Source organism: Lutra lutra, chromosome 1 (genome assembly GCF_902655055.1).
Source record: "Lutra lutra chromosome 1, mLutLut1.2, whole genome shotgun sequence".
In the NCBI taxonomy this organism is placed as follows: Eukaryota; Metazoa; Chordata; class Mammalia; order Carnivora; family Mustelidae; genus Lutra; species Lutra lutra.
Window position 1 is genome coordinate 5,236,427 of NC_062278.1, and position 26,193 is coordinate 5,262,619.

At 47.6% G+C, this 26,193-nt stretch overlaps 1 protein-coding gene and 1 long non-coding RNA gene across 2 annotated transcripts in view; both read left to right on the top strand.

Annotated features, from left to right (window-relative positions):
- DSCAM (DS cell adhesion molecule) overlaps positions 1-26,193 on the top strand; it is a 780,684-nt gene that overhangs the window by 627,369 nt on the left and 127,122 nt on the right. Inside the window, exons 14-17 of the mRNA XM_047708625.1 lie at positions 15,051-15,247; positions 16,280-16,376; positions 17,012-17,140; positions 25,509-25,676. Coding sequence (XP_047564581.1) covers positions 15,051-15,247; positions 16,280-16,376; positions 17,012-17,140; positions 25,509-25,676 — 591 coding nt within the window. The remainder of the gene's footprint in view (positions 1-15,050; positions 15,248-16,279; positions 16,377-17,011; positions 17,141-25,508; positions 25,677-26,193) is intronic.
- On the top strand, positions 427-12,875 carry LOC125094038 (uncharacterized). The gene is made up of 3 exons (XR_007125422.1): positions 427-437; positions 1,375-1,377; positions 12,735-12,875. It is a non-coding gene; the product is annotated as an uncharacterized LOC125094038 (long non-coding RNA).

Consider the following 26,193-nt stretch of genomic DNA (forward strand, 5'->3'; position numbering starts at 1 on the left):
AATTAATTAGAAAATATAAACCCTTATGACATGTGGAGAGAGGCCACAAAAGAATGAAGAAAGCTTTATGTTTTAGAAATTTAACAGCATCTTTTTCCTGCTCTTTTAACAAAGGGCCCCACATTTTTTTTTTCCATTGCAAATGGCAAGATTTTTTAATGGCTGCATAGGATTCCATTGTATATATATATACCCCTTCTTCTTTTTTTTTTTTAATTTCTTTTCAGCATAACAGAATTCATTGTTTTTGCACCATACCCAGTGCTCCATGCGATACGTGCCCTCCATAATACCCACTACCAGGCTCACCCAACCTCCCAACCCCTCCCATCCAAAACCCTCAGATTGTTTCTCAGAGTCCACAGTCTCTCATGGTTCGTCTCCCCCTCCAATTTCCCCCAACTCCCTTCTCCTCTCCATCTCCCTATGTCCTCCATGTTATTTGTTATGCTCCACAAATAAGTGAAACCATATGATAATTGACTCTCTCTGCTTGACTTATTTCACTCAGCATAGTCTCTTCCAGTCCCATCCATGTTGCTACAAAAGTTGGGTATTTATCCTTTCTGATGGAGGCATAATACTCCATAGTGTATATGGACCACATCTTCCTTATCCATTCGTCCGTTGAAGGGCATCTTGGTTCTTTCCACAGTTTGGCGACCATGGTCATTGCTGCTATAAACATTGGGGTACAGATGGCCCTTCTTTTCACTATATCTGTATCTTTGGAGTAAATACCCAGTAGTGCAATTGCAGGGTCATAAGGAAGCTCTATTTTTAATTTCTTGAGGAATCTCCACACTGTTTTCCAAAGTGGCTGCACCAACTTGCATTCCCACCAACTGTGTAAGATCAAAAGCTTCTGCACAGCAAAGGAAACAGTCAACAAAACAAAGAGGCAACCCACAGAATGGGAGATATTTGCAAATTACAGTACAGACAAAAGGCTGATATCCAGGATCTATAAAGAACTTCTCAATCCCCAAGTTTTGTAGCAACATGGACGGGACTGGAAGAGATTATGCTGAGTGAAATAAGTCAAGCAGAGAGAGTCAATTATCATATGGTTTCACTTATTTGTGGAGCATAACAAATAGCATGGAGGACAAGGGGAGATGGAGAGGAGAAGGGAGTTGAGGGAAATTGGAAGGGGAGGTGAACCATGAGAGACCATGGACTCTGAAAAACGATCTGAGAATTTTGAAGGGGTGGGGGGTGGGAGGTTGGGGGCCCAGGTGGTGGGTATTGTAGAGGGCACGGATTGCATGGAGCACTGGGTGTGGTGCAAAAATAATGAATACTGTTATGCTGAAAAAAAATAAAAAAATTAAAAAAAAAAAGAACTTCTCAAACTCAACACACACAAAACAGATAGTCATATCAAAAAATGGGAAGAAGATATGAACAGACACTTCGCCAATGAAGACATACAAATGGCTATCAGACACATGAAAAAATGTTCATCATCACTAGCCATCAGGGAGATTCAAATTAAAACCACATTGAGATACCACCTTACACCAGTTAGAATGGCCAAAATTAGCAAGACAGGAAACAACATATGTTGGAGAGGATGTGGAGAAAGGGCCCCACATTTTTGTTTTGCTCTGGGTCCAGAAATCACATAGCCAGTCCTGCCAAGAGGTCTCAAATATGCAGCAGGCTTACAGGAGGGATGTTATTTTGCAGCAGAGGAATTGGGGCCATCAGAGATGTCATTGGGAGTCTCCCCAAATGGACCAAGCCCCAGGTCCAGGAGTGTCCAAGTATACTTGGGCTGCCCCATGCCCTGTGTTCTGAGGTGGACCAGTGTCTGGTCCTCTACTATGGTTGGGCAAAGAGACTTTGCACTTGGATTCAGGAGATCTACGATCTCCTTCCTTCTAGATTTTCCACTTACTTCCTGGTTGCATGGCTCTAGGCTTATTACTTCCCTTACCTGATCTTCTTTTAGTATGGGTAAATAGAATTAAGGATTCCAGGAAAGGGGCAGCTCAGTCTGTTAGGTGTCTGCCTTCAGCTCAGGTCATAATCCCAGGGTCCTGAGATCAAGCCCCAGATCCGGTTTCCTGCTCAATGGGGAGCCTGCTTCTCCCTCTGGCCCTTCCACTGCTTGTGCGCTCGCTCTCTCTCTCTCTCTCTCTCCCAAAAATAAATGAAGACCCTTAAAAAAATGAGGAAGAAGAAGAATTCCAGGGAGGGCAGGGTAGGGAAAACTGTTCATGTTAGAAAATAATGTTGATGCAGTACTTTTACAGTGAAATGGATGTTTTAAAAATCTTACAAGAGGTGGACATTGCTGCTATAAACATTGGCATGCATGTATGTTAATTGAATTTAAATTTAAAAAATTTTTGTAGGAAGATATTTTTTAAGAAAAAAAAATCCTACACGATGAGATAGATCTTTGAATTAGGGGTAGGAAAATGGCATAAAGGGCATGTGTTCCAAAGTAGTCAGTCTTAAACCCTCTAGTTCTCTGATCTTTGATTATAAATAAGGCAAAAGGGGAGAAGATGCCAGATATTAAATGAATCCTAGCATTTACTTACACTCGCTTCTTTATTTTTCCCCAATTCAAGATAAGTATTTATTGCCTGGTTGTCTTAGATCATCTGCATGGGCATATGTTAATATAAATTTTAAATCCAATGAATCTGTTAAAAATATTATTTCTACATCTCTCACATATATTTGTAACAAAACATAGAATCTATTTAAAGTGGAATTTATCAGTTGGTCCTGGGTCATCTCTCTAGGGTCAGGAGGTCTATCCCTCAGGTTGTTTTATGGGTGAAATATATGTGGGGCATATGAGAAAGTTTCCAGCACAGAGTCCGCACTCAAGTAAGTTAGCTATTGTTGTTATTGTTATTCCTGTTGTTGTTGCTGAATTGTGAGAGAAAGAGAGAGAGAGAAGAAGGGGAAAAATTAAGGAAGGAAGAAGAGAAAGGGAATAAAGGGACAGAGTGGGAAGGAAAAAGACAGAGAAAGTGAAGGAGCATTCAAGCTATCAATGGCCCAGGAGATCATCCCATAGAGTTGTTGACACCCAAGCTGTATATTAGGATCACTTGGAGAGCTTCAAAGAGAGCCATTCCTGAGCCCCACCCCCAGAGACCGTGCCTCGGTTGGTCTGGCGTAGGGCCTGGGCAATAGTCTATTAACTACCCAGGTGATTACAGCTTCTGAGATGCAGCCCAGGTTGAGAGTGTGCCGTCCCATTCAGCCCCCTAGGAATCAGGACAGTGGTCTTGCCCACTCCCTGTCCTGGATGGTGTGAGGTTGGGGCTCAGGCTCTTTGTTCCTAATCCCCTTCACACTTCACCCTCTGATATGACATTTGTGAGAGCAGCACCAGACACCCTGTCACATCTGCAGAGTCCAGAGTAAGGCACACGCAATGGGTTTCCACCCTGAGCAGCAGAATTCAAGAAGGGGGCCGCCATCTTAGTGCCTTAATGTCTTGGTGATCTTTGAGACGCTCACTGATTCATGTTTTCACCCAGTCTATTTTAAAATAAAATAATGAAAATTCTGTATTCAGTAAATTTTGATTTGCTGATGAGGTAACACTGAAATAAATTTAGATTCAAATCTGTGCATGAAATATTCATTGTGGAATCCAGGCAGTGGGTATATGGCTGTTCAACTTTCCATATGCTTGAAATTTTTCCCAGTCAAATGTTGGAAGGGGGGGCACCTGGGTGGCTCAGTGGGTTAAAGCCACTGCCTTCGGCTCAGGTCATGATCTCAGGGTCCCAGGATCGAGCCCCGCATCGGGCTCTCTGCTCAGCAGGGAGCCTGCAAAAAAAAAAAAAAAAATGTTGGAGGGGGATTTAAAAAAAAAAAAGTACTTAAAGGGGCGCCTGGGTGGCTCAGTCAATAGAGCGTCAAAGTCTTGATTTAGACCCAGGTTATGATCTCAGGGTTGTGAGACTGAGCCCTGTGCTGGGCTCGGTGCTCAGCACCAAGTCTGCTTAAGATTCTCTCTCCCTCTCTCTCTGCCCCACCCACCAAAATTCACACTTCTTGTCTCTCAAAAAAAAAAAAAAGTACTTGAAGAAGTGGGCTTGAGATATGTCTTCATCTCGTCTGAGAATATCTGCCTCCATAGTTCTCCCACCCTTTGTCCCTGCCTCTGTTTTCCAGCCTTGTTGCCTCATTCTTGGACCACACCCTCTTCTGCCGCCTCTGTTTGGACTAAGTGAAGGACCAAGGGACTCCCCCATCAGGAGCAGGAGGCAGGGCTTTCCTGCTCAATTTTAGAGAGTTCTAGGCACCCAGGAAGCTTGGCCACTCTTTACTGGGGTCACTACTGACAATGGTAATGTTGGTTTGAAAATAGGACTCTTTTAAGTCAGATCCTGGTTGACTCCTCTCCAAGCCTTTGACACCCACTTCTCTATTCTGGTTTTCTCTTTCTTCTCTGTAAAAGGAAGGAATCAAGCCAGATGATCATGACGGGCAGTTTGTCTAGTTAGAGATTATCCAGGCTGCTTGGTGTTTTGTTTTGTTTCTTTTTCAGTGCTAGTTTCAGCAGAACCGATGAGGAAGAAAAGAAATAAAAATGTATTAGAATGCATTTTGTGCCATTAAAAGAGGAGAGTAATGTTTGCAACTAATCTTGAATATCAGCAGTTTATTAATAGAAATGTCCACCCTCCTGTATCCCTGAGTTGAGAAAGCAACATATGCATCGACTCTTTGCTGAATCACCCGTCAAACACACAGTGATGTGCAGTTCATATCCGTAGGATTTACTGTTATGAATAAGATTAGCTAATGCTCTCAGGTCAACTCACTACCTCCTCAGTGTCCCTGTATTGTGGGAACACTCCTGAAAAGCATCAATATGGTGACTCACTCCTCGAGGCAGTCTTCTGGTCAGTGTAAAACAGCAAAAGCTGTTGGAGTTGGAGGCAGGGGAGAGAGCCCTGATTTCTAGTGTTTGCCAATGTCGGTGGTGTAAATCCTCCCACCGTTGTCAATTTCAGGTTAAGTAGGTCACATCCCATGAGTGTGAGTTGAGCTGCAGGGTGTACCTCTTTCCCTGGCTGCTGACAGGGGCTCCAGTACACCCCTGCATCTTTCTGCTGCAAGAAAGTAGGTCAGAGGGTACTTCCTTGTGTCATAAGAATGCAAATTTCCAGAAGATTGAGATGTTGTTAGGTGATACCACGGTTTATGATGGACACTGATAAACCAATGCATCATGGTGTCAAATGGCACCTTGCTTAATGAGTAACTTTGCAGGAGAAGCACAGAGCACACAGTCTCTGAACAAGAGCTCTCTTAGTCTAGATTTCCTTTGCTCCCACTGCCTCTGCTTGGTACCAGTCCCTGCTAAATTACCCCCTCCATTTGTTATGCTTCAGAAATCCTTGCAAAAAAGCACTGCTCTGCTGACATGTTGTCATCTCTCAGTAACCATGACCATGACAGGTGGAAAGGTCATACTTCAAACATTAGCATTGCAAAGAGCCATGATAATGATCCATTTTTAAAAAGTCTTTTTGACCATTTCTTTACAGGGCTACAAATAATTGGGTGGGATAGGAGAATGTGGGCTGGGTCAGAACATTTCTTTTTTTTTTTTTTTAAGATTTTATTTATTTATTTGACAGAGAGAGATCACAAGCAGGCAGAGAGGCAGGCAGAGAGACAGGAGGAAGCAGGCTCCCTGCTGAGCAGAGAGCCCAATGCAGGACTCGATCCCAGGACTCCGAGATCATGACCTGAGCTGAAGGCAGCGGCTTAACCCACTGAGCCACCCAGGCGCCCCTGGGTCAGAACATTTCTGACCAAATACTGAGTTTATTCACAAGACCCAAAATACCTGTTTTGGTGGGACACTCTTCCAAAGGAGAAATGTGAGTAGAAAAAGAAACATCTTTTGCAGAATAAGATGGACAAACCACGAACAAGCCAGAGGGTGACGATTTCGGCAAGGCATGGCTCCCAGGTGGAGTGCAATTAAGCTTTTCTTTATTAGGACAAGGAAAGAACAGAAAACATGTCCTCAAAGCAATGCTGCATTTTTTCTTAGGGAGCAATAGTACATTCTTTCAGTGGATTGTTTTAAAGAAATAGGAAATTACCTTCTGGTAACAGCAATCTTCAGAGTGCCTTTCCTCCCCTGCATAGCAGCTCATAAGGTAGGATAGAAACCCGTTATTTCAGAATTGGTTCACTCTCATAAGAAGAAGAAGAAGAAATGACAAAATGCCCTTGACTTGCCGTGTCCTCACGGGAAATCTCTCTGTTTTCATTCTCTGCCATTTTGCAAACTTCTTCCTCCTGTCTGGCAGCAAACACTCCCCATTGTAGGGCTTACACACCCCTGACACTGTGAGGCACTAGCATGGACTGATTTCTAGAACCCAGCTCGGCCACCAGAGCTCCTGCATCCTGTGCTCTGCTCAGGGAGCTGCAGGAATCAGGACCCTGACTGGAGAGACCAGGGGGTCACGTTTCAATGCTCAATCCTATGTGAGTTTCACAGTTTCTGACTCATGTTTCCCAGCTCTGAGAGGAAGAATGAAAAGTAAGTATATGCTTCTTGGATGCACAAAAGATTTGTTCTCAGTTTTGCAAGGTCACATTTGGCAGCTGTGGGATCTTTAATTATCATGACTTAGCACTTCATTCTTGTGAGAAGAAGAATCTTGGTTACTGGATTTGAGCCTGAGCCGAAAGTGTCTTTGGAAAGAAGCTTTAGGAAGGAGATGTGCCCCAAATCCTGAACAGACTGCAGACCCCAAATGGAAGTCCGCATCCATTTCTCATCTGAAGACCTCTCCCCCTTCAGGGCATGAAGAAGTAAGTGCCTGCCACCAGAGGCATGGAGAAACCATCAGTCTGTGCTTTTATGGCACCAACTCTGTGCTGCGGGCCGGCTTTGTTAATCCTCTCAACAATAATCTTCTCTCTGTGACAAGAACAAAACTGAGGCACAGAGCGGATGAGTGACTAGGGCCACACCGTGAGCAAGGAGCGCATCTGAGAGTCACACTCAGCCTGTGCAACACCAGGTGGTACCGGCTGATGATAACCCAACCTATAACAATGATTTTGAAACTGGTGGTTGGTTTGGAAACTATACGTGCTGTACAGTACATCTTTCTCTGCAAAGCCATCCAATAGAAATTAGGTTGTTTGTTTGCTTTCAAAATGGAACATCTGCCATATTCCCCACAAAGAGCCAAGACCTAGGATTAAGGTCAGCTCAAAAACAGTTCTTCTTCTCCTATTGTGGAAAAACCCAAAATAATAATAATTAAGAAATATAATGGTTTATACTTCTTTCTCATATAAATGTTTTCTGGAGTGAGGCAGGCCGGCTTGGCATGATAGCTTCATGGTGTCATCAGGGACCCAGGCTCCCATCTCCAGAATCATCTCATGGCTCGAGATGACAGCTAGCACTCCAAGTATTAGATCCTGATGTCAGGCTGGAACAGGAGGAAACAGAGAAAGCCCAAAGGGATTCCAACCAGCAAAGCTCGTCTCCCAGGAGACCTAGATGCATCATTGCCTTGAACTGGCTATACCCAACTGTAGGAAAAACTTGGAAAGACATTCTTTTCAGGTGTATTTTTAATAATGTCCCTTGTTAAAAGCTGGGGAAAGAGGGAAAATGGGCTTCCAGAGGCAACTGGAAATTTCTGCTCAATCCACAGTCCATACTACTGGGCCTCATAATAATACCCCTGAGTCCAAATTGAGCAAGAGATAGGAACAGGAGTAGGATGGTTTGATCTTGGCTTTCTGGAGAATGTGTGTTTGCAGATGCTACACTCAGTCTACCCTGTCTCTGCCAGAGCTGGAGACATATACACATCTTGCTTGGACACAACCTCTTTCATTACAGGAAGTTTGTAGATCAGAACATGTGTCCTCTGCCAACAGATAACTGGAAGGGACTGGTCACACTTAGCAGTTCCTCTCCGCCTCTCAAGTTAGGCTAGTCACTTCCTTTCCATTCAGGAGCGGGGTCAGGAGTGTTGTTTTCATCAACGATCCCCCCACATGGAAGCATAACGAGTGGGGAGCTTTTCCCCCCAAAACCACCTGGTCCATTTTGGCTGCTGGAGCCTCAGTTTTTTAATGATGTTCTTGTTATTTTATTTCTGGTTTGCAAATTTTTCTGCATACATCCAACAGTATGCTAGGAAACATTTAACCACCAGATCTCTAAAAACATGTACAAATAATAATAAAATACATCATATTCAGCACTGTCATATCTGTAGAGCAAATTTCTTCTCATAAAATACTTCAGTTGTCTTTGTACAAACTCTCGTGTCTGGAACCACCATATGGCTGCTGTTCTGAACCAGTGTTGTTCCAACACTAAGGTCATTCAGTGCTTTTGTTTGGAGTAACAGGGAAGATGGAAGTGAAACAGGAAGACTAATTAGGCAATGCCATTCCTTTATCAATAGTGTGAAAGAAATTGTTTGCTGAATCAGATGAACCAGACTCCTTTGCTAAATCTTGCATACTAGAAGAATCGTGTCTCAATACTTGGAGCTACGTAAAATGCAATAGCTTCGGACACTTTGTCTTGTTATTAACTTTTTCTCCATCCCTTTCTTAAATCCAGACTATCCACAAGACAATAAACCAAGCCTGAAGCGTAGCGTCTACGAAAGTGGAGCATACACTGACTCATTAACTCCTAAGTCCCACAGGTCCCTGCCAGTCAATTCTACACAACTCCACCAGTGTCTCCCTGAGTTGCCAGGCAAAGCCATCCAGGACCCCAAATCCCTGCAGCCCAGGGCATATCTGCTAGGGTCTCCACCACGCATCGGGTTTAGAAAGCAGAAGCCAGCAGTCAGCATTACACATGTCCCCCGGTACTCCTTGGCTTACTCCCTCACCCCAGACACTTCCATTTTTCAACATCGGTTAGAGTGACATCCATGATCATCATCACAGACCCAGTGGAGGCAAATCAGGAGAGTGACTCCTCACTTTAAACTCAGGTAAATCTACACATCGACATACATCCCAGTGAAAGCATAAATATTTTGCTCCTAGGGTCTTCTATAACAATAAGTTGACAATTATGGACTAAATATAACAGAGACTGCCCCTATCTTGGATACTTGAATTTTTTTTTCCTATTTTCATCCACACTTTTTGCCCTCAGTTTTATCCAGTGAATCTTACAATAGGCAACCAATTCCGATCTTTAGAAGATCAAGTAATTATAGTAGAAGAAGAAAACATCTTAGGAGATTCTCAAATAATTTAGCTCCTTAAAACATAGTTTTTTTTTGTTTTTGTTTTTGTTTTTTTTTTTAAAGATTTTATTTATTTATTTGACAGAGAGAGACCACAAGTAGGCAGAGAGGCAGGCAGAGAGAGAGGAAGGGAAGCAGGCTTCCTGCTGAGCAGCGAGCCCGACGCGGGACTCGATCCCAGGACCCTGGGATCATGACCTGAGCCGAAGGCAGCGGCTTAACCCACTGAGCCACCCAGGCGCCCCAAAACATAGTTTTTAAAAATAGAAACTCCAGGGGCACCTGGGTGGCTCAGTGGGTTAAGCCTCTGCCTTCAACTCAGGTTATGATCTCAGGGTCCTGGAATCGAGCCCCATATCGGGCTCTCTGCTCAGCGGGGAGCCTGCTTCCCCCTCTCTCTGCCTGCCTCTCTACCTACTTGTGATCTCTCTCTCTCTGTGTCAAATAGATAGATAAAATCTTTGAAAAAAAATAGAAACTCCACTGCATTTCAGATTTCTAAGTAAATTTATACTATACACAAATATGGAGTTTACAGTTACCATGGAAAAGAATTTTTCACCAGTAGGAAAGACCCCAATTTTCACCAGTAGGAAAGACCCTGACTTAACACACTGAACATACCTGAATGCATCCTAAGTAGCCAGTCCTCCCCCACTGAGGACATTGTGCCAAGAGTCCATTCACCGCTAGCATGACCAGAATTAAACAGGTGCCCCTGATTCTTCCTCCAAATCTCTTGGGGGAAAGTAGCACTTCCACCTTCCTTCTGGTATATTTTCAAGGGATGACATCAAGTGATGTTTACAGAGAGATTTTGAGTCCATCCTTACCTTCCCATGAATAAAATGTTCATACAACTAACTTCTCCTACCCTCCTGGACACATAAGATGTTTTTCACTAGCAATTCTGGAAAGAAATCTTAAGGAATAATAAGGAAAAAAAAAAAAGAAATACTTCCGTCTCTTAGTAAACAAACCACACCAGACCAATTTAACAATTTTTTCAGTGGTTTGAGGATCATCATTTGAAAACCCATGATGACAGTCTTCTGCATGTGGGGAATGTTGAGTACAGGGTGAGGGGAGAAGGCACACTGTGTTTACCAACCCCAAGTGGCTGTGGCCACCATGATCTTGAGGTGTGTGCTCTTCCGCCATCTTCTCTCACTTCAGCTTCTCGGTGGCTCAACGAGGACAGTCTGCTGCTCAGGCAGGAAAACCATTTAACCATACTCCTCTGTCCTTCATATAAACAAGAAAAGACTTAGAGCATCTAGAGCTTTCTCCCACTGCTAGAATGTTTTCATTTTGTAACTATCTTAGGGCTATTTAGGAGTTCTTAGACACTATTTATGATTGCTTCATTTTTTCCCCTGGAGAAGTTCCCATAGATGTGTTCTATGGTTGAGGTTTGCTGAAATCATGCCACACTCTAAAGACAATTCCCACTTTCTGTTTCAAGGGAAAATGATAAGGAGACACAGGCTGGTTCAGCCTCTCCCCATAACTATGTTCAGGGAAGTAGTCCCCAGTACCATAATGAGCACGCATCACAGTGCACCAGACAGGGCGGGATCACACACAAGGCTCCATGCAAGAAAGCAGATGTGCCCCCACTGCCCCTGGGGCACACATATTCAGTGCTCCTGTTCAGTTGCCTCTTGGTCCTTCTACACACCACATGTTTAAGTTCCACGCCTGCTATTCAAAGGTTTTCGGTAATATTCAGAACCCTTTGATGGTGGAGGGTGCAAAGTTGCAAGCAAGAGTATCTGATAAGGGGGGATGGTCTACTCTGCTCCCTGTTCCCCCCAGAGCCTCCCTATGGCCTCCTCTCCTACAGAGGACATCCTTGGAGAAGGATGCCATGTCTCCCTTTGGCCCCTCCCAGTGGAGTGCCCATTCAGCCTCCTTTCTGGGTAGGGTCCCTCATCTGGTGAGTATTGGGACCAGCTAAGGGGGCCATTGAACTCCTGGGGCATTAGTCCTTCCCTCAGTGGGATGGAGAAGTGGAATAGGTTGCACTTCTGGTGTCCCAGACTCAGAGCTCAGCAGCCCCTTTCTCATGCTGCTGCACAGGCTGCCACAGGAAGCCTTCTGCCTTCTGCCTGATCTCAGAGAAGGAGGAGCTTCAGCCTCTGTATTTGCTTAACTCTCTAAGGTGGCACATGTCGACCTCTCCCGGCAGCTGACAGCTTCTTCAGGACCCTCAGGTCCTCTGCAGGGCAGCACTGTATTGGCCACTGGGGTTTCTCCAGCCAGTGAGTATCAAGCTGGCGCTCACCTCCCAGCTTTGCCCTGCATGTGGTTGAAGGGGAACATTCCTGTCCTGTATCATAAACTGAATCCTAACCACTCCTCTCCCTTTCCTCTTCTGTGCTGTCTTCTGACACAGACGTCGGGAAAATGGTGAAGCCATTTGGAATGACAGTGTGGCAGTTTCTCAAAATGTTAAACAGAATTTCCATGTGACCCAGCAGTTCCTCCTAGGGACCTACCTGGGAAAAGTGAAACCATAGGTCCTTGCAAGAATCCGCACCCAAATGTTGATAGCAGCACTGTCCATAATATCCCCAAAGTGGAAACAATGCCAATGTGTACCAACGGTGGATGAGTGAACCGAATGTGGAAATCCCATGCAATGTAATGTTACTCAGCAACAAAAAGGAACAAAGAACTGGTACACACTACAGAATGGATGAACCTGGAAAATATGCTCAGTGAAAAAAGGCCATAAAGTTAGACACGGAAGTGTACCTACTGCGGGATCCCACATACAGGAAATGTCCAGAAAAGACCAATCTAGAAGGATGAATGTCAATTGGCGATTGCCTGGGACTGGGGTAGGAAAGGACTATAAGTGGGTGGGGGTGGGAAGTCCTTTCAAGGTCATGGAAATGTTCTGAAACTTGTTGTGGTAATAATTATACAACTCTGTATACTTGTGTTGGGCTGTTACTGTGTGTGTGTGTGTGTGTGTGTGTGTGTGTGTGTGTGTTGGATAATGTAAATATACTTGTGTTGCCCTCCAAAATTTATACTCACCTGAACCTCAGAACATGACTTCATGTAGAAATAAGTTATTTGAAGATATCTTAATTAATTAAGATGACATCGCAATGTTTGAGGGTGGGTCCTAAATCTAGTGACTGGTGTCCTTTCAAGAAATCCACATGAAGATAGAGCAAAACCCTCAAGGAGGAACATGATAGGAAATAGGGGCAGAAAAACGGGGGCAGACATGAGAGTGATACGGTCACAAGCCAAGGAGCACAGGGGCCTCCAAAAGCCAGAAGAGGCAAGGAAAGATTCTTCCCTAGAACTTGAGAAGGAGTGTAGCCCTGTCAGCCCTTTGATCTTGGCCTGGCCTCCAGACCTGTGAGAGAACAGATTTCTGCTATTGAAAGCCCCCAGCTCCTGGTGGTCAGTTACAGCTGTCCTAGGAAACGAAAAAAATCCATGTACACTGTAGAGTACACTGGAGTACTATGCCTCTGTTAGAAAGGACGAATACCCAACTTTTGTATCAACATGGACGGGACTGGAGGAGATTATGCTGAGCGAAATAAGTCAAGCAGAGAGAGTCAATATCATATGGTTTCACTTACTTGTGGAGCATAAGGATTAACACGGAGGACATGGGGAGATGGAGAGGAGAAGGGAGTTGGGGGAAACTGGAAGGGGAGACGAACCATGAGAGACTGTGGGCTCTGAGAAACAATCTGAGGGTTTTGAAGGGGAGACGGTGAGGGTTTTGAGTGAGCCTGGTGGTGGGTATTATGGAGGGCACGTATTGCATGGAGCACTGGGTGTGGTGCCTAAACAATGAATTCTGGTACACTGAAAAGAAATTTTAAAAAATATTTTTGAATAATAAAAAAAAAAAGAAACCCCATGCAGTTGTACACTTAAAGCAGGTGATCTTTATGGTAGGTAAATTAATCCTCAATAGAGCTGTTGAGAAAAATTCAATTTTCTCTGGATTGGCTGGAGGAAGTGAGTGATCAGGACGGAAGGCCCGGGCTCACAAGGCAGGCTGGCTCCCACACACGTGTGCTGGAGGAGAGATCTCACCGCAGCTGTGGCTAAAACGAGGGACTCGCAGTGCTGTTCACTCCATGCCTCTGCCTCTCTGCCACACACCGGCTGACTGAGGGTGGGCTCTTCTATGGGCATCCAGGCTACAGAACTGGGAGACTTTTTACACATTGTGGTACGTCTCAAACCACCTCGGTGCGCTGTGGGGGAAGACGGGACTCAGTACTGCCAGTATGAAAAGAAGACACAGTGGTTCTCTGGTCACCTGCCCAAGGAGCAGTGGAGGGCTTCTGAGGCGGCCAACAAAGTACTCAATGTGAGCTTGACCTTAGAAAGGAGGAAGGGCCTTTCTCCCCATGATGGTAGAAATGAGGCCAAAACCATATAAAATTTGGTTGTTTTTCAAGCCTCCTGGTCCTTTTTTCAGAGTGTATTTTTCCCTTTCTGTGTGTGTTTTGTTTTGTTTTGTTTTGTTTTAAATCCTTACACATTCTGTATGTAACTGTTTTATAGTCTGTGTCTGATCAGTCTGGCATCAGACATGCTTGGGCTGGTTCTTAGTGATGGTGGGTCGTTGTCTCACCTGTTTCATACTTCTGGTTTGTTAGCTCAAGTTCAGCAGAGGCTTATCTGGGGAAACTGCGATGGAGCCTCCCTCTGGACCGTGTTTGTGTTTCTTGTGCTGGGATCTTCAGGCCTGTGGCCAAAGTAGGGTCACCAGCATCTCAGCCTCTCAGCATGACTCCAGCTCCAAACCCACGTAGAGTCAGACCAGCTATGGATTCTCAGGGGTGACTTGTTTCCTTCATTCATTACACGAGCCAAGGCAGTTCCCTTCTCACTTCGCCACACAAGAGCCTGTGTGGCTCTTGTCATTGTTACAGTTACTTGCTCTGAAGGTAGAGCCCTTTGAGGACCCTGGTTTGAAGGGCCCACTTTTAACTCCCTGCCTCTCAGGTAGTCAGGATCCTAATACTTCTGGTCTTTCAACGTCCACTTCTGTCCCCAGCTCCTGGGCTTTCTCTCGCTCTCTTATAAGCTCAGCATGCATTCAAAACGATGCACGGTCTGTGCTGCCCTGCATTTCTAGCTGGTGTGCAAAATGGGAACAGGGTCTTAAGTCACCCAGCATGGTGCCAAGAATGGAGGTCTTTAGGTTAATTTTGAGGTGGGAGGGGGGAACCCAAGAAGTTCACAAATAAAGCTTTCTATGTTCTTGGTGAACTGGGGATGAGATTCCCTGTCAGGTGGTGGGAGAGGCGTGGGTCTGAGGTCTCCTGGTGACCGTGACAGTTCCTAACAACTGTGGGAGGTGAGCTAGCTAGAAGTCACCTCAGGGAGTGGTTGGCAGTGATCAGGACCCCAACCTAAGTTGATTAGTAAGATTTCAGAGTTCCAGAGTTGAAAATGGTAGTTAGAAACTGTCCTCTAATGGAAGGCCCCTCTCCAGCATATTCAGAAGTAAAATCATTTCCCTTTGTGTCCGAGGGGACATGGGCTATGCTCTGAGACACCCCCCATATGAAATCCTGCAGCAGCTTCTAAATGAGCGAGCTGACGGTTCATTTCCTCAGGTTTCATTTTTCTGGCACCTCCCCACTCTCTTCTGTTCATGATTTTTGCTCCACAGTTTCTTGAATACATTGTATTTCTAAAGAAACCCCTGGTTAAGCATGATTTCACCGAGTGTTAAGGTGGGGAAATCAGGAATGCCTCTTTGCCAAGTAAGTCGTGTCCCTCTTGGGTTTTCAGTTCCTGCGATGATAACATCCTATCCAAACACAACCCTGGCCACTCAGGGTCAGAAGAAAGAAATGAGCTGTGCGGCCCACGGTGAGAAGCCCATCATAGTCCGCTGGGAGAAGGAGGACCGGATCATTAACCCCGAGATGGCCCGTTACCTCGTGTCCACCAAGGAGGTGGGCGAGGAGGTGATCTCCACTCTGCAGGTAAAACACAGTGAACGCGACAGATCAGAGTCCACCTTCACCGTCGGGATAATCCTGTCCTTTCATCTAAGTGGGGGCACACGGGTGGAAGACAGCAAGTAGTCTTTCGGGACTTACTGAAGCGCACCATTTCTCTCCCTTTCCTTACAGCGACATTACTCAGTCGCCTGCAAAAATAGGGCTTGACCTTAAGTGTTATGAATAGAATGATGACGAACATGCCAGGGAACCCAACTGTAATAAAAAAAAAATGGGGTGAATTGAGTCTCTTAATGAGTTTATACTGGAGAAATGACCTCCTATGCTGTGCCCCCGTTTTAACGTCCTGTAGAAACAGAAGTTAGATGGGCTTTATAAGGAAATATGTTTTGCTGTTTTGGGAAAAATCCAACATAAAAACTTCATTCCTCCATAGAGGATCACAAAAGCTACAAAAAGTATGATAGCCCCTTATATTTTTTAGTACTGTCAGTAATTAACTGAGTGGTGTTTGTAGTTGGGGGAGAAGAGGCTCTGTAGCTACCCGGGGAAAAAGAACGCCCCATGTTTGAACCACTGACACTGATTTGGGGCAACTCCAGTCCTGGGGTCCTTCTAGAGAGAGCTCTAACGAGGGTCCTGCAGCACCAAGCATCTACTGTAGGATTTACAGATCCGCTTCTTCGGGCAGCATTGTTTTGGATGTACTAAAGGCACAGCACGAGAAAATAAATGTGTCTGTGGAATACACATCTACCTGACCATGGCCCCCACATAAATTACACGTCCAGTTGTCCAGTTTAATGAGCTGGCAACTGGCATTGATGATGTACGTTGAACCTGTCCATCTACACCATCACAATCGCACGGAGATCATTTGCTCTCAGGGTGCATGTGTGTGTGTGTGTGTGTGTGTGTGCGTGCGCGCACGCGTGCGTCCTGGGGATGTAGGAAGAGTGGGAGTGGAGAGATTGTTTTACAGCCAAAAACCCTTTTAGTTGTCCTGGTTCCGTGCTACTGGATAAGATGGATTTCTTTCTGGTTTACACATAGATTTTGCCAACTGTTAGAGAAGATTCTGGATTCTTCTCCTGTCATGCTATCAATTCTTATGGGGAGGACCGTGGAATAATTCAGCTCACAGTGCAAGGTAGGAAGGAGACCTAACTGGGGGAAAACACTGCTTTTAGGACAGTAAGTGTATGCCCAGGCTCGGACCTCTGTGTGTGGCTATGTAACACCTCCTGACTCCCAGGAAATTTTGAATATGTTCCAAGTTGGTGTTAAAACAGTATTTGGCAGTGTGTATGATCGTGTACGGTGCAGCCCCCAAAACACGGGGAACAGAGTCCTGAAAGGAATTGGGCCAGATGACCCCACAGTCCCATTGAAGGCACGAATGCAGGAGTGCACCTGCTTAGCCAAGTGGTAGGAATGCTTCTGCTAGGCGATCTGAAGGAGAAGGAAACCTTCACATGTGAAGCCAAAATATTTTTTTTTTTTGAGTTCTGGATTCTAAACCAGAGGGGTGACATTTAATCCACACCCCACGTGGGCCCGGCACTGCCGTCAAAGCCTGCCGTATAACCCTGCTGTAAACACCGGGCTGTTTGGGAAAGTGGAATTTCTCCTCCCTGAAATGCAATTAGGAAAAAAACACTCCCAGTAAGCGTGTCAGCCGCCATCGGAGGCTGACAGCTCTTCTGAGCCGTACTCAGCGTTTCCACCTGCGTGTCTGTCTGAGCCATGTTTGAACTAAGCCCAGTTTTCCTGTCGATTGCACAGAGCCCCCAGATCCTCCCGAAATTGAGATCAAAGACGTGAAGGCACGCACAATCACCCTCAGGTGGACCATGGGGTTTGATGGCAACAGCCCCATTACAGGCTACGATATTGAATGCAAAAATAAATCAGGTAAGTCCTTTATTTCCTCCAGCTTTATTTCCACTTCGAAAAACCCTTTCATTGTTTTCCTCGGTTATTCCTGATTACCTGTAAGACTAAACCCCGACTCGAGGAAACCCAGAGATGCTCTTTTCACCAGTTTGTCTTGCCTTGCTCAGAGCACACGAGGTCCCTTGGCGGGTGGGGTCTGTGTGCCTCCGCCCCCCCTCCTTTCCCTCCGGACCCCAGGCTCGCTCCCCGCCTGCCACCTGAACCCCTTACTGCCACCGACCTGCAAGCGGCGTGTTCTGTTTTCTGCCCCCACCCCCTTCATGGCACATTTCCCCAGCCGGGGGCTGCTCTAGACAGGGACTTCCGTCTAGAGCCTGGAGGTCCGCTGTGCTCAGAGTCCGTAAGCCGGGTCTGTGCGGAGACAGGAGAGCTGCTCTGTGTGGAGACCCGCATGGACCCTGCAGGGAGGTTCTGGACGAGTCTCAGAGATGGGCCAGGGGCACCTGCTCCTGCTCAGAGCGAGGTCAGTTTCCCTGGGGCCAGAAGGGCCGTAAATAAAGTAGACCACGACAGGTGTGTCTGTTAACCCTGGTTAGAGTGACGACGCCTGCATCCCTTGGAGCTTGAGGATCCCTCAGGCCGAGGGTAGAAAGTCGCCACTGTGGCCTCCTCTTGGGACTTTGTGGCTCATAAAAGAGAGGAGGCGTCAGAGCAGCACCAGCGTGTGTAGGGTTAACAAAATCCTCAAAGACCCCCCACGTAGCCTTACTTTTCACTTTCTGGGCTCCGTTCGTGACCGGGTGGCACCGGGTTGCACAGTGCTGACCGACTCAGGATGTCTGGACTGAGGCCACAGTGTGAATGAGGCTTGGCAGCCGGAGGCAGGCCCTGAGTGAGGGACGCTTCCAGACCCGCACGTGAGGGGCAGAGCAAGGGCCTGGCAGGGGCCGGAGGGGGGGCTGAGGGGGAGTCCCAGCAGCAACATTCGAGCATGCTTCCCACCAGAACGGTGGTCGGTGGTTTTAGAAACAGCCCTTGAGTCTTGCTGTACGTACGCAGCTGCGTCGGGAATGCCCAGAAGAGCGGCTTGCTGGCCCCGAGCCACGGCAGGGCCCCAGTAGCATGCAGCCACCGGGCCTGCGGGAGCTCCAGCGAGGAGCCCAGGGGCTGCCAGTGACACGGTCACCGGGGAACGGGACAGCTGGCCTGGGCTGGGGGCGGGGGACGTGGTGGCGGTGAGCTAGCTGAAGACAGCACTGGCCCGAATGGGGCTCTTTCAGGAGCTAGGACACATGGGGTCTCCTGGGGGCCACAGGGAAGAGAGGACACCTGCCTTTGTTGTAGACACAACAGCCAGGAAAGAGCCAAGGAATTCCAAGTTCTGAGACACTCATCTTGAAGTGAAGGAAACATCTCTTAGGTGAGGCAAGTGCATTTCAGCAGAGAATGGCCCAGACACAGAGGGTAACAAGGAGGACTCCCGGGAAAGGCAGACACACATCGTGGGGACAGTCTGCAGAGTCCCCAGGCGGGGTGGCCCCTGACAGTCTCTCTGGCTGAGCATAACCACAGGATAGCTGGCTTCTGTGCTCTAGGCGAGCGTGCCTGGGGGGGGCCTCTCGGGGGAGCGGTTCAGTGCCTGCCTGTCTTCAGGGGAATCGGCCGTTTCCAGGTGCTGGTGATGGTCCATTGGTTCCACAACCAGGCCTGTCTCTAACCAGCAGGGTGCCTTCACTGCCCACTGCTCTCAGCATTCCCCGCTGTGAAATGGGACACCACAGCCTCTTCCTGGAACAAGAGTCCCTCAATGGCCACAGGCTGCCCTCCAGCGAGAGCACCCCTTCCCTGGACCCTGTGGCTCCTATGCTTACTCCCAACTGCTCTCTGGACCCCCCCCCCTTCGTGTTAGGTCTGGCCCACCCCTGAGGCCAGGCCTCCCATCACGCCTTCCTATAGCATCATCTGCTTTCTTTCCCGGCCGGGCCATCATGGGCCGTCAGACAGTTGTTTCTTTGATCACGGGTTGTTGTCGTCGTTGTTTTCCCCCAAATTTATGAACATTTTCTTTTGTTGCATCTGGAATTTGAGTCAAGTTAGAGAAGCTGCTCTGTGTGGTTGGGCTATGGATGACTCCACCGTGCTTTCTGCTTACATGGCTTCTTGCTCTCACCCCTGCATTTACATCTCTGATTCACTCGGACTTGATTCTCGTATATGCTGGGAGATACGGGTCCCCCTGGGTCCTTTCCCACATGGGACTCCTGCTGCCCCAGTGTGACTTATTAAAAAGCCCACCTTTCGCTGGTGGTGGGAGATGCCAGCTTTGTCACTGACTAGCCTTCCCTGTCCTCCTCCGTCAAGTTCTGGACTTTCTAGTCTAGTCCATCGTTCCATCTGTGACAGCACCACGCCGTGCTAGACATGGAGGCTTTGCGTGGTCCTCCTTCTGGTGGGGCTGCTCCACTCTTCTGGCTTTGCCTTTTGACGTTTTCTTCACTTTCCATGTGTGACCCTTAGGATTAACTAGTCTAGCTCTGTAAAAACAATTTTGGCATTTTTAATTGGCATTGAATCAACTTTGCTAATCAACTTAGGGAGAACTGACATTTTTATGATGTTGTCGTGGATTGAACTGTGTCACCAAAAAGGTATGTTGCAGTTTCAGCACTGGTTCTGCAGAATGGGACCGTCTTTGGGAATAGGGCCATTACTTTTGGGACCACTGATCTGTGGGTCCTCTCCCCCGGGCTGCAAGTTCCTATGCCACAAGGCCTGGTTCTCCCCATCCCGTTCCTCCAGCACCTAGCACAGCCTAGCATGCTGTGGGCCCTCCGTGTGAACTCGGGGAACACTCTTTAACAAGGGAGTTGCTTTAAAGCCCCTCCTCCACGTCAGGCACGTAGCCAACATCCTCCGAAAGGTGGTTTGGAGTATCAGTCTGGCATGCATACGTGCTCCTAAATCAAATGCCTCCAAAACCATCTGTACCCCTGACTTGAGAATCCTCAGCACCCCCAGCACTCTCTATAAGTCTCCCAGAGGCAGGAACTCAGGTGTCTGGTGTCTTGTGTGCCTGGTTCCCAGCACCTAGCACAGCGCCTGCCAAGTGAGGAGCACTCAGGAGATACTTGGGGTGTTTAATTTACCCGTGATCCAAATCTAAGAATCATCGTCACGGCATTTCCGAGTTCTAAATTGATCGGGCTCTGCATGACCCACGTAGGAGAGCTCCTTCTCTATGATCTGGCTGCAGCCGGAGCCTATCCATCCTTCGCACGCCCAGGGCTGGGGGCTGAGAGTTTCACACAGCCCTGGAGCGGGTCTAACCCAGTTGGAGTTAGAATCGGCTCCAGGAGAGTCACTGGGAAGAGCCCACGGAACAGGTGGGTCCGACTCCATTACCTCATGTCTCCAGCAGGGCCCTCCAGACCCTCCACTGCTTTCAGTTTGGAAGGTCTGAGCAGCAGGCAGTAATTGTGTTCACTGCCGTAAAAATCATGTTAGTCTTGGGCGCCTGGGTGGCTCAGTGGGTTAAGCCGCTGCCTTTGGCTCAGGTCATGATCTCAGGGTCCTGGGATCGAGTCCCGCATGGGGCTCTCTGCTCAGCAGGGAGCCTGCTTCCCTTCCTTTCTCTCTGCCTACTTGTGATCTCTCTCAGTCAAATGAATAAATAAAATCTTTAAAAAAAATCATGTTAGTCTTTTCATGTACTGGTTTCTTCTTCAATAAGTTCTGGGTGTATAAAAAGGACAACTATAATTTAAGCTAGTGTAACTTACAGGCTGATTATGTAGAAAACTGGTTCTTGAAATCACAGCTTAACTGGCTCTTCCTCCAGGAAGCCTTCCTTAATCACCCATTTTACTGTGTGCCCCTTCCTCTATTCCTATAGCATCCTGTCTGCTGTGGAACATTTGGTAGATGCTTATTGGATACCCAGATCGTCTACTGGGGAGACGTTTAACATCTGTCTCCCCTACTGGGAAGTTGTTCCTCTGAGGGCTCTTGTGACCCTTTCAGGATGGGACTGTGTCTGAGGAGCCCTGTGCTACCACCCTGCATCCCCCACAGTGAGCAGCCCACACATAAGACTTGTCATAAACATTTGTGAACTTGTTGACTCTCGTCCTCTGTGGTAGGCAATGACATCATCTCAAGACACTTCTCTCTACTCTTCGTTAATTTGCCAAGAATGTAAGGTGTTGCTGTACTTGGCCTTCGTAACAGAGTGGGTCCCTACAAGGGGTCACTCGGTCTATGCTTGAACAGCCCCCGCAATGGAAACTCACTAGCCCCAGGAAAGCACACGTCTGCCTTGGGACGGCCATGACGGTCACAAGTTCTTACATTTCTTGCACCAGAACAGACCTCCCTAAGTCCAGTGGAACTCTTCCCACCCCTAAACCCTCTGGTCAAACGAGACCCCTTCCAGGTTTGGGAGACAGAGGACACTCCTGCTTCCCTGTTTGCCAGGAAAAATAAAACATCCCAAGTCCCTTTATGTGTATCTCCTCTAACCACCCCCTGACCCACTCCGATCCCGTCCTGCCCGCATCATCAGCTTTGCCTTGTGGGGGCCACCATCCCACTGGTGGCTTTGGCTACCATGTGACTGGGTTCCAAGAGAGCATTGCTTCTCCTCTCAGTGGACACAAAACCCCTTTGCCACCCAGTCCCAGTGTCTTGCCATGTGTGTGCCTCCAGCTCCTCAGGTGCTTTGCGGAAATCCATCCCTCACTTCTTTGGAAGGCAACCTTCCTCGTGCACTTGTCCCCCTTCTGGCCCTGTCTCCTTCTGCACCGTGCCCCACAGATCTCTGAGGGGGCTCCAGTCCTTCAGACCTTCTCTTGTCCTAGAACGTAACCATCCAGCCCAGGAAGCCCAGACTCCCTTATGCAGCTAGGTGCCGTCTTCCAGAACCTTCTTTCTCAAACCTCTCTTCCCTATCTCAACCTGAGAATATCTCCTCTATGAAGCAGATAGGAGAGGGGCTGTACCTGTGCCCTGTGTCTCCCTTCCAGTAACCGATGCAGTAGAAGTGGTCCTTCTCTGAATTGCCTTGTAAATTTTCCACATTCAGAGTCATTTTGTCTCCAGAACATCCTTCTGGTCACCCTCACTCCTCCTGGTCTTTGGCCTCTAACAACATTTCTTCAGATCAAATTCACTCTTCTTATGTTTGTGCTTTGTGATCTGCTGTCCCCCTTGACTCAGGGTATGGGCCCCCAAGCGGGAATCCCCAGCGAGCACCCAGTACAAGCACCCTGATCCCTGTGGGCTCCCTCAGTCCTCCCATGGGATTGTTGAGCATTTCAGAAGCAGGAATGTGAGTCTGAACTTCCCCATCCTCTTCCTCCACCCGTCTCTCTGGGGCATGTCGGGGAACCCCACCCACTGGTTCAGGGAACGTCCCTGACATCTCCTTGCTAAACCAGGGTCCAAGTCTACCCTTGCACATGTCTCCCCACATCCATCCCCATACACTTATAGGGGTTACAGTAATTCTGTTCCCCTCCCTTGCACTTGGCTGAACTCCTGGTCAGTAAGCCAAATCAAGCTCTTGTCAGTCTGATCCGGACGTATGAGACGTCCAACAGATATCTGGGAGATTGAACTCCTGTCTCATTAGGGGTCCCATAGGGACTATGTGGAGGTCACGTGCTACCAGAATATGACCTCAAGCTTCAGGGTAACACAGGTGAGGTCAAACCCCAGCCCTATGTCATGCCAGGCGTGTAATAGGCCTGCGTTTCTCAGGAAAATAAAAATCCCTACGTCACCAGGATGTTGTAATAATTCCGTCAGATAGAGCCCTCCAAACTCTAGCTGTGCACCAGAATGGCCCAGAGAGAGGCTTTGCAAAGCGCAGGTGTCTGGGCACCATCACGAAGTAATTCTGTTTCTGTGGGTCTGAAAGTGCCGGCATCACAAAACTCCGAGGTGTTTCCCCTGTACCCATGCATTTGGGGACTGCAGGTGTCACGTTTACAAAATGCCCAGCACAGCAATGGGGGAGCAGATACAACTCTGCAAGCCTGAGCTCCCTCCAGTCCTGGGTTTTCTCCAGCTGCCACTTTGCCCTTCCCCGCAAGCCCACTGTCTGCCCTTCTCTGGGAGCGGAACTGCACCGGCTACAACACACAGATTTTTTTTTTTTTTTTTCCCTCTGTCCTCCCCTTGGGTTCGCCCAGGAGCAGGCACAAAGAATGATTCAGACAAGGATCCTGGCAGTGGCTGCGTTCTGTCAGGGGCCCCTCTTCTGAGGTCCCAGCCCTGTCTGGACTCCGGCAATGCTGTCCCTTCCCGTTGGCTCTCCTGACCCCAGAGGGAGCAGCTCCCCACTCTCGCTAAATGCTGGGAGCCTTAGCATCCCCTGCAAGTTCCTCTGTAACAGTCCCCTTGTGAAGGACCTTCCAGCGTGAACTATGAGCCCTCCTTGACACTACATCTGATCTCTGCACCCCCAAAAGCACCATCCCTCCTCCACGGGGCAAGGACACATGTGATACATTCCCCTGACAATTTCATTTCTCGTCCTTCCCGTTCATTCTCTTCCCAGGACCCCCATGCGTCCTCCGGCTCTTGGACTCCCAAGCTTGCATTTCTGCTCAGGACTCACCCCTGAGTTTATTTTGTCTGTGGTTTGCCCTTCCCAGTTGTACTTGTATTTCAATCTGAATTTCCATCCTCTTGAGGGTCAGGATCGCTCTGCCCCTTGTTACGTTTTTCGGCATACTTTGCTAATAATCCACATCCTGCCTGTCTGCACGTCAGCATCTACAATCAGAAGCAGTGTTTCTAATCCCTGTCCTGACTCTTTTCTCCTGGGTGGTCACCTCCTTGTTTTTATTTCTCCTTTGATCCTGTATTATTTGCAAGAAGGTGTCTGGGAATTTAACTAGATTTGCTTCTCCTTCTCCATTCAGTTACTTTCAAATCCTCCAGGATAAAGCATGCTTTCCCATCTTCTTAAACTTTAACTCAAAATCCATCCTGTGTTGTTTTGAACCTTATTCTAATAATCATGATCATTGATATCATCTTTTTCAATCAAAGTGTAGTAAAACTGCAGGAAAGAAGCTAAAAACACCACCCTTTCTTCAAGCACCTTGCGCTTTTGCCCTTTAACCCTTGCCTTGGCCATGCCCCCATGGTCTCTTCTTGAGTTGATTGGCAGGAGGAGGCAGTGAGTGGACACACAAGGCTTCCTCGGACCTCTCTGCCATCTCTTCCAGACATATCCTCAGTGAAGATGGCCAGAGCCATCAACCACGACAAGTACCTGCTTCCTCCCAGGGCTGGTTAGCTACCCCTCTGCACCTTATGGCTTCTGAGGGCTCCTCTCTTGTCCTAGACATCTTCTCCAGAAGGTTTGGCTTTATCCTCGTGGGACAGGGTCCATATTTATGTGTCTGCCCACTGGTCCCAAACCCCCACTACAGGGTCCTCTGTTGGGTCATAGTCTTCTCCTCTCCCACCGTGTGACTTTTTGCAACATCTTCTTTATCTACATCAGTGCTTTCCCACCTTCAATCTTCTTGACCCAAGTGATACATTATCTTTTAGGTGGAAGAGTCATCGTTATTCTTGATTATGCTCTGTTCCCTGGTTGGTTATAGCATTCCAAGGCAGCCTGGAAGAGACATTTTTTGTACAATTCCAGAAGACCTCTTAACATTTATGGCTACCTGTAGTAGGCAGACCAGTCCTCTGAACTTCCATGCTCATCATGAATGTGGAAGGGGAAATGAACCATCCCCAGGGCTCAGAGGTCTGTGTATTTGCCCTTCATGCATCCGTCTGTTAAACAGCATATATGATGTGTTGTCTGCTATGCATCAGGCATCGTGCCAACACTGGGGACGTGGCAGTGAACATGGCAGCATGGTATCTGCTGACATGGCTAGAGGTTTCACTGGTCTTCCAATAACTTTTGAGACCCAGAGATTTTGTGGGGGGGGGGGTGGGGCAGGGTCCAAACCATACTTCCTTTTACCTTCTCGTCCAATGAGTGACTTGATGTGGCCGCTTCCTAGTTCACTGATGCACGGTCCTATCTCTTGCACCTTCCTCCTTGATACCTACCAGTGCCTCAGACGTTCCCTCCCCGCCCCAGACCTCTGCTGTCCACAGCCCTTGTCCCCCTTAGCATGGGTAACGAGTGTGCAGTGTCTCCCTCTGATGGCAACTTCCCCTAATGCACTGGGAGCATTGCTTTGAGAATTCACTTTGAGTTGTAACTATTCTTTCTTTCCTTCTTCCTTCCTCTGTGTGCGTGTGTGTGCATGCATGTGCGTGTGTTTAATTCCTACTTGTGAACTTTCAGAGGCAGAGGAAAAAAACTCACGTCTCTATCTCTTCTTTTTTGAAAAACAAAACCCAAAAGACTCCTGGGATTCTGCTCAGAGAACCAAAGATGTTTCCCCTCAGCTGAACTCGGCCACCATCATTGATATCCACCCTTCCTCCACCTACAGCATCCGCATGTACGCCAAGAACCGGATTGGCAAGAGCGAGCCCAGCAACGAGCTCTCCATCACTGCGGACGAGGCAGGTGCGTGTGAGTGGGTGAGGCCCACATCCCGGAGCCCTGGCACTGGCACCCGGGCCCAGATAGCTAATACAGAATCAGGCCATTGGCTGTGCCTAGTGGAGGCCTTTTGAAGAATGCCCCCATGGCACCAGGCCCTGTTAGAGACTCAGACAGCACTCTGCCTTCTACTTTGAAGACACTGTTCTTGCAACTTCATTCAGGGTTCTCACATACAAGAACTAAAACACAGACATAGGAGACTGCCAGTCTGGTGATATTTAAAGAGCTGAGCCATTTTTACATTTCCTTTGTTTGAATGCATGGAGTCTGGGTTGACAGGAAACCATGAGTGTATGTCTTACCCAAGGCCCGATGGAGTCCAGGTGTGAGACGGTGGTTTAACTAGGAAATGACAAGAACATTCTGTGTGTGAGGAGTTGGGGAGACAGCGGTAGACGATATTTTATTGACTAGAAATGTCAATATTTCTATAGTAAACTTTGTTGTTCTTCCTATTATGAATAAGTTCATATCAGTG